The 8,667-nt window shown below is 37.7% G+C and overlaps 1 protein-coding gene across 3 annotated transcripts in view; it reads right to left on the bottom strand.

The window, feature by feature from the left end:
- Nucleotides 1-6,731: 6,731 nt before the first annotated feature.
- The window catches only part of opn5 (opsin 5), a 50,505-nt gene continuing 48,569 nt past the window's right edge, over nucleotides 6,732-8,667 (bottom strand). Inside the window, exons 7-8 of one of the 3 annotated variants that reach the window (XM_008398572.2) lie at nucleotides 7,886-7,948; nucleotides 6,732-7,799 (exon numbers count right to left, since the gene is read on the bottom strand). In XM_008398572.2, the coding sequence (XP_008396794.1) occupies nucleotides 7,796-7,799; nucleotides 7,886-7,948 (67 nt within the window). In that variant the 3' untranslated portion in view covers nucleotides 6,732-7,795. Of the gene's footprint in view, nucleotides 7,949-8,667 lie in introns of all 3 variants that reach the window. The other 2 variants (XM_008398573.1, XR_532518.2) reach the window with 2 other exon arrangements.

Here is an 8,667-nt window from a genome sequence, read left to right as displayed (position 1 = left end):
TAAGACTGAAAACATTTTTCCACGAGTCGGGAAACATTTCAGGTTTGGCAGCTGCTCATACCGACACACTGTGGTCTCCCATGTTGTGTTATTTCAGTGAATGAAAACTTTTCTTTTTGGGTTATTCTGATAAAATAGTGGAAACAATTTTTTTTCTTCCTTTTATGGGATGAATGACATCAAACAAATCTATAATTAATGGTTAAAAAAAACAACTAAATCACAGATTCCCTCCCCTCTTTACAATATTCAATGAATATTGTAAATTTTCTAATCACAAACATTTATAGCAAATGGTTTTTCATCTCTAATCAATATTTATGGAGAAGTCTTTTTAACCATTAAGGATCTGAGTGCTGGTGTCTGGAATCATTTGCCTTGATGGGTTTTCTGATGGTTTTTAAAAAGCTGACATCAGACAGACAGTGATTTTAGCTGATCTGTTTTTTAGCACCATTAGACAAAGATAAAAGAAGAGTTTAGACTATTTTTCCTTCCTGCTGTTAGCAKTCGTTCATGTTTCGATTGTTTTATTCCATGGAATCAAATATTGAATCATCAGTAAAATTTTAGGTATTTTACAGTTTAAAATCTGCCATGGTTGGCAATTTCTTTTATAACTTTCTGTTTTTTTTTTCCTTCCATCCTGTGGAATAGGTTGTGAAATTCAGACAGGTTAGAAGTTTAAACTGAGCAGCAGTAAAATATTCCTCAAGTGAAGGAAGGCGCATATCTCTCTCTTTCTTTTAAACACTTGCAGTGTTTTGCATTTAATCCTGGTTCTTTTATGTTACAATCTGTATTTTACCAACATCTTGTCCAGAATATTTAGTTTAAACTGGACATGAAAAGAAAAAACCTTCAGTCCAGGAGCAACAAAACTTGGTGGGACTTGGAGCTGTAAATCATGTGTGTGTACGCCCCGCCCACCGCTCTTTGTTCTCTGCTGCATAGAGATTCTCCCTGTCATCATAGCCTGTCATGAATGCTAAGGCTAGTTAGCATAGCCACCTATGAAGGCAGATAAACGGTTTTCCTGAAATGCTGAGTTGTTTCTCTACCATTAGCACATTTAGCAGCATTTTCTTAATTGACAGCTCTAAGACCCTCCCCTTTGCTCTGATTGGTTGGTTTTGACAGCCGTAGCAGCACATGGACGAGGTGGAGCAGATTGATCTTTTCACATTTTAGCTGTCATATATTACAGATATATATATCACAACATGGTGACAGTTTTGACAAATATATTTAAAAAAATGGTAAAAGATACATATAGAGCTTTATATTCCAAATGTGCCACAGCAAAGACAGGAAGTCAACCATCAAAGGAGAAAAACAGACCAAACTGTGGAGTTTAGCAGTGGACATAATTTATTCCCAGCCTTTCGACACAAGGCTGGCAGAGAAAACACCATCGAAACAAAATCTGAAATGCAGAGGCTTTTCAGCGGTTCACAGTGGTTTCCTTTGCGCTCTCATTGAAAATGACAGAACACAACAGTGACTGTAACGCAGTGCAGTGCTGAGAGCTGACAAACGGTGTACTCAGCTGCCATTACGCTCAGAGGAGTGGAACTGAACACATCTGGTTACACAGATTCACGACACTTTTCCTACTTTTCCCTCTAGTTGGACAAAATCCCAAATGTTCACATCACAACCAGCCGCAGGAAACAATGTGTTTAATCTGACATTAAAAAATGAAATGTGCTCTGAATCAGCATGTGTCAGTACATTTTTTTTTCTCTGTCAGACAAATTTGAAAAAGAAGAGAAAAACAACCTGAAGTTTTTCAAAAACGATGGCAAACGAAGAACTGTTCAGGCCGTGAACTTTAGTCTCCATTAGTTATTTGTCATCGTTATCGGTGTTTTTGTGGTTTGGCTTTATTACCTCTTGTCAAACCCTGAGCTGATGAACTATGTCTGCAGACACTCCCACGCAAAAAATGTGGTTTTATTTTTATATGAAATAGTTTTCATTTAGAGAAGCACAAGTGGAGCTTTTCTGCTGTACACTGCAAACTTTAAAAGCAATGAACAAAGAGACGCCTCTGCATTTCAACCAGGCTTTAGGTGAAGCTTCAAAATGCAAAATGAGAAAACAGAAGAGGCAAATTGTGTTAGCAAATAATCAATATTTGCATTTAAACTCAAACAGGCGGCTCATCGGCTGATCAAATGTTTGAAGACAACAACAACCCAAAAATGTTCAGATCTGGACAGAAATCTGGCTTTCATTTCATGTCCTGTTAGATATTCAGATTTTCATGAACCCTTGATTTCTTTGAATGCAACCAGGTTGTTCAGATGCACAGACATGGGAGTGGTGTGTGGTGAGGTTCATGTCTGCTGAGGCTGCTGGTCTTAAACTTTTGATCACTTCTTCCTGTTTGGTCTTTTGCACTCTGAAGCTCGACTTAAAACATTTCATAATCCTGGAAATATCAAATTCTTGCATGTTTTCTTTTTGTTCTTGATGGGAAATGTAAAAAAAAGATCCAGAGTGCTTCAAGTGAAAACAACAAAGAGAGATCGCAGTACAAGTTTGAATGATTACTGATGTCTGATGTCCAGTCATGAAGGGCTGAACACAGGAGGCCGGTATAACTACTGATTCAACATTAACTTTCTCCCAGTTTAAACAGAAGGAGGAGGAGTTTCTCTGAATCCAAAATATACAGTTGACAGTATTGTGTTGAATGGCTGAAGGAATAGACACCTTGATCCCAGTTTTATTCAGAATTCTGCAGAAGAAACCTTATAATTCCAGGTTTTCAAAGATTGCCATCAACAACCCGACGCTGATGCTAGCCCTCAAGGAAGAAAAAATAGCAGCCAATGACTGATTTTAGAGCTGAGAAACAAATCAATGCTAGCTGCCAACTAGCTAAACGTCGCTGGTGACCAGAGCTGAGAAACAGATTCCTGGCGCAGAACCTGGTGTTTCCTTTAAAAGGAAACAAATACCTGACCAGGCGCCATGTTAGCTTCATGTTTGGAGTTAACGTGTTCTAACTGACAACACACCGCACACTGTTAACTTAGCTAATCCCTGTTTCCCGATCAGAGTTGAGCTAACTGAATGCCTAACATCATCTTGCCCATCAGACCTGTGCAAGGAACAATGATCTGCTTTGAATGATCTGCTTTGATTATTCAAAGGAGATTTGACAGCTTTGAATGATCAACTTAAGTGTTTTTATTGTGTATTTGAATGGTTATCAGGGCCTGTTCCAAACAGAGCAGGCCGCGCATGCTAAAGCTAGCAAGAGTTCGGACTGTTAAAACTTTATTCCAGTGAGTGTTTTAATCACAGAAAGTCAGGAGGGGTTGCAACTCAGTTCCATAAAATAACCCTTAAGAACTTCTTAATTTCCTATTCTCTTGAAGCTAATGGCATTTAAGCTAAACATAGCTAAAGGCTAATGTATTCAAAACATAGCCATTTCCTGTTGGTGTAGTAGTCTGCAGTGAACCACTAACACTCATACACAGTTGATATTATTTACTGTGTTTTGCTGATTTAAGCAGCAAAACATTAGATTCTTTGTGTTATTTTAAACTGTGTTTCTTGGTATTCCAAATTATTACATTTGAATCAATCACTGCGATAATGGTTAGATAAGAATCAAATGTCTAATATAGCTTTTTGACAGAGCTTCAAAATAAAAAACAAAAAAAACAATATTTGAGATGACCTTTGACCCCAAGACAAGGCTCCTCCCGTCTGCAGCAAAGTCATCGGGCACGCCTTAACACATACTGTTAGCATAAGTTTCAATTTTAAAAAAGTGGTTTGCAATAAACATAGTCATGAAGTGTAAGAGTCAGAACACCGGATTCACAATAATGTGATTTTTACTGCTTTTACTATTAAAATTGAAACATGAAAGTTCTCTCTAGCATTGTTTTMAATCTGTAGGTTCAATGAAGCTTCACCTAAAGACACAAAGACTCAATTCATACAGCATTTCTGAAGCCAAGATGGCTTTTCTTATGACCAACTAAATCAATACACATAAACAGAGAGAAGGTTTAATAAGACACAACACAGGACAATTATTATCAACAGAGTATTTGAATGTGATTAGAAAGAGACAAAGACACAGCAGGACAACAGAATCCAAAACATGTTCAGTTAGACAGCACTGCAGCAAAGTAGCATTAGTGAGGCGTGTTTATAAAAAAATAAAAATTTTAAAATACAAGTGATAGAAGATTGTGAAAATTACAGAGAAAAAAATTACAATACATCCTTCTGCTGCTATCGTACAAAACGTCACTCCTTATAAAGCTGTTTGTTGTCAATGTGGATCGCTTCAGAAAGACTCAACAGTTGCTGGATCTGAATTAGCGTTCTGTTAGAAATGAGACGGAAATTTAAGCTTTACTTAAASAGCCGTGATCCAGTTGAGCAACATCTGAATGTCAGAAATGATCAGCTTCAGTTTCTCTCTTCATATCAATAAAAGCTCATTGTGAAAAAAGGAAAAAAATAATCTATATTAACATACAGCAGATTAAACAGAACATGAGAAGAATTACATAGKCAGTATGTGTGAGTGACTCCAAAGTGGATTTTGCTCAGGCTGGATTGTTACCCAGTAGATCTAACCTTATGTGTAAATGTTGGCAAGGTAAGTTGCAATTCCTGCATATTTTGTAAAACTGCTGTGAACAGGATGGAAATATTTCAATTTAGACAACCTCTATAAACTTGTACAGAAACACAAAACAGGACAAAGCAGATTATACAACATTAAAACTTATTGTGACTGATGTAGAAATTGATATTAATTGTCCTCCCAAACTGAAACTAAAGTGCTTCTAAAGCTGACTGTTTTTTTAAACACCTGTTGTGGATACTGGCTCATCACTGAGGTTTTCTGGAATGCCAAGTCACACTACTCAGTATCTAACGTTCAACATGTAGTAAATGTCCCAGCAATGTTGGGTGCACAAGTAAAGCACAGGCCAAGTATGGAGGCCTTAGTCCTCAAGTCCCAACCTGATGGCCTTGGCCACATGTCCTTCTCCTTTTTGAGGGGATGTTACATGTCCTTTTAGAGCATTTGCTGTCTAACTGTCTAACAAACAAAGGCTGCTTGAGCCAAAACCCCCATTGGTGCCGTCATCATCCTGTGCTTTTTTCTGAGTTTAGTTTTTTGACTCTTAGTAATCGAGYTCTTCACCTTGTTTCTCTTTGCTGGTTTCTCACGTTTACTCGTTAGCTTACCTTGTTGTTATCGCGTGTCACATTTACTTCCTGGTCTTCCGTCTGTTGAATTCYTGTCTGTTCTGTTTAACTCCAGATGTGTGTTAGTTAATTTTCTTAGTTGTGTTTTCTGAAGTTACATCTCTGCCTCCAAATCTGCCTGAATTTTGGATTCAACCTTAACCGGCAGCTCTGAAAGGAGCATCCACAATTTGATCACAAGTTAAACCAGGAATGTTTTGGATGCAGCAGCAACAGGAGTTCATTCTGTACATGGTGGGTTTCTAGTTCGAGCCCCACTTTGTTTGTCCTTGTTGTTTCTTTTGATAAGACACTTCATCCGCCACGCCTACTTATGGTTCCGACTGAACGGCAGAATACCATCAGTGTGTGAGTGACTGAATATAAAGAACTTTATTGTGTAGCACTTTATTCTGGACTGGATAAAGTGCTACACAAGTACAACTCACTTGACATCTTCACAACTTTGATATGCCTTACACACGATGCATAAACTCCACTATTAGACAAACGATTGAAATGTCTCAGCCRCGAGCCAATAACAGTAACACTCCATCTCATGCTGCACCACACAGACACTCTAATGAAGATTCACTCACCTCAGCATGTTGAATTCTTGGAATAGCTTTAACTGACTGTCTTAAAYGCAGCTTTAATTAGACCACTCAGAGACTCTTAAAACATCCAACCTTCACTTCCTGATTTTTATTTCAGCCGCAAATAATTGAAACAGAAGAAAAAGATTCTCATGAAAACAACTTCAGTTTTTTTTWATGAATTTCTTAACTCTTTCTTTAGAGGAGATTTAACATGGAAGAAATTAAATATTTAAAGGGAATTAGCGTGAGCAGTACTGTAGTTGCATTTGCTGTTTGTGTTTTTTTCTGTGTTAAGTGTTAAGAAACGGTTAGCAGGACTCGTTGTTTCTTTCTCTTTAAATGGTGACTTTAAATAGTAAACACCATCTGTGRGTTTAGCAGCAAAACTGACTATGTTGGTCACTTTGCATCACGTTGCCTCCATCAGAGGATGATTGACATCATCAGAAATGGAGATATCAACGTTGGGATCCTATACGTCAACTCTTTGGCACCGATCTACCAAGATGGCAGCCGTTGTCCTCACAGAGTGGGGTTTATTACTAAATTTTATTCAAGGTGAACYAATAAATGCCAAATGAGGAAAGGATGCCATCCCACAGCAGCGTGTGACCAGAAAAGAGTTTCAGGAAGTACTTCATTCACCAACCAGTCTAACAACAGATACAAAGAGTCAGTAACAGAACAAACTGTTTGGTTTTGGCAAAATCCAAACACAATCAACGTTGCTGCTCAACGCACAAATGTTCTCACATYACAAAGGTGAAACTATTTCAGAGGAAAAACAGGCTTTAAAACGGTTTAAGATTCATTACCAAAAAGGCAAAGTTACAACAAAGACCAACCCAAACGCATAAATTACTGTTTGTGCCAACACAGAAATGAACACATTGCTAAAGAAAGGAACAACTTTTATTTTCAGTGGTAACCAAAAAAAGAGAAGATATAGCAAAAATAAATATATTTTAGTCATCCCTGAATTAACTATAACTCTATTTCTACAAATGTAGGTACTTGTAGAAATTAATGTATTTTTCTTTAAATTAATTCAACCCAAGTTTGCAACAATCAACCAGATGTAAAACTATGACAACATCTGGCGTCAGTGCATTCTGAATGGCTTGGCTTCCGTGTGTGTGTGTGCGTGTGTGTGTGTGCGTGCGTGTGTGTGCGTGTGTGTGTGTGTGTGTGCGCGTGTGTGTGTGTGCGTGTGTGTGTTTTCTTGGACACCTATACTTCACACTATTGACTTTTAATTGATGTTGCTAAATAATGATTGCTCAACTTTTCCTGGTTTGACTTTTCAGTCAACAGAATTAAGTCGTGTCTCTCTCTCTCTCTCTCTCTCTCTCTCTCTCTCTCTCTCTCTCTCTCTCTCTCTCTCTCTCTCTCTCTCTCTCTCTCTTTCTCTCTCTCTCACTCTCTGCCATTAACCAGGTGAGATCATCTGATCCAGTGCTGTATCCAGATACTTACAAATTGTTTKTCATATACAACACAAGTGTAAAAGTACAAACACCAACAACTTGTACAAACAGCAGAAAACATCAACATGAATCTGTTTTCTTTTTTTTAAGTTGTATTTTCCAGTTCARCTAAAAATGTCAAACAAACCAAATTTTGAGAATTGTAACCATATTTTACACAAAAACCATTATAGCTGAAGATCCGTCTTGACTTGAAAACATCACCGGTTCCCAAACCTGAGTCAAGTAGTTTTTAATTTTTTTCTTTTTTTTGAGAACTCTTGAATACTGGAGATGGAAAAATCAACAAGTCCACACAACATTGTATCTGTACTTAGAAACCAGTGTACACTACAGCGATAGAGTCATGTGCAGGTAGGAAGCTACCAGAAAGGTGGATTTCCAGTGTAGGTAGGGAGCCGCAGCACGCAGGAATCGGCAACAAAGGTGAGCAGGTGATGACCTCATGGCAGGCAGGCAGCGTGTGATTGGTCAGCTGCTGGGCACAGAGAGGGCAAGGTGAAAGCAAAATGTCCACAGTAGAAAAGACAAAAGGTCAGCAGTCTCAACAGTTTGCTTTACATCTCGATGTGAGCGTCTTTGGCTGGTCTGCTGTCCTTTATTGAGCTGGAGATTGTGTAGAACCTGAAAACAGAACGAGCAAAAATATGATTATTGTTTAGATGCAGGTGTTTGTCAGACACTTTGTCAGTTAAGTGTCTGTACAGTGTTACCTTGTACAGTGTATTTTTTTTATTGATGTTTTATTTATTATACATGCATATGTTGCTTGTTGCTATGGTTTCTCTTTCTCTCTTTGTGCAGGTTTAGGGGCAGACGTCGGCCATGTTGCCTTGTCTTCTCTCTAAGCGTCTTTCTCTCCTCTGCTTCTATCTTTCTCTTTAAACTTTTCCCCTGTCTCCCTCCACTTCTATTCTCCTTCCTYTTCTCACCATCTGTTACATTTGAAATAAACTCAAAACCATTTCTATTAAAGTTTATATTTACAGCTCTGGAAAAAAATGAAGAGACCACTTAAAATGACCAGTTTCACTGATTTTACATTTTCTTGATATTTGTTTGAGTGAAATGATCATTGTTCTTTTATTCTATGAATTACTCACATGTCTCTGAAATTCCAAACAAAAATTTTGTATTTAGTAAAGCTGCAGACCTCAAATAATGCAAAGAAAACAAATTGATATTCATTTAGAAACAACAATACTAATATGTCTGAACTCAAGGAAAGTTCAGAAAGCAATATTTGGTGGAAGAACCAGGAGGTTTTCAGTGCAGCGGGCTCTTCATTCTTTCCAGAGCTGTATATAAAAAAATCTATATTTTATGGGGATTTTATGTGAACT

This window comes from Poecilia reticulata, linkage group LG21, assembly GCF_000633615.1.
Source record: "Poecilia reticulata strain Guanapo linkage group LG21, Guppy_female_1.0+MT, whole genome shotgun sequence".
Classification (NCBI taxonomy): domain Eukaryota; kingdom Metazoa; phylum Chordata; class Actinopteri; order Cyprinodontiformes; family Poeciliidae; genus Poecilia; species Poecilia reticulata.
Note: the sequence above shows the minus strand (reverse complement) of the source record. Positions and strands in the feature narration are given on the sequence as shown.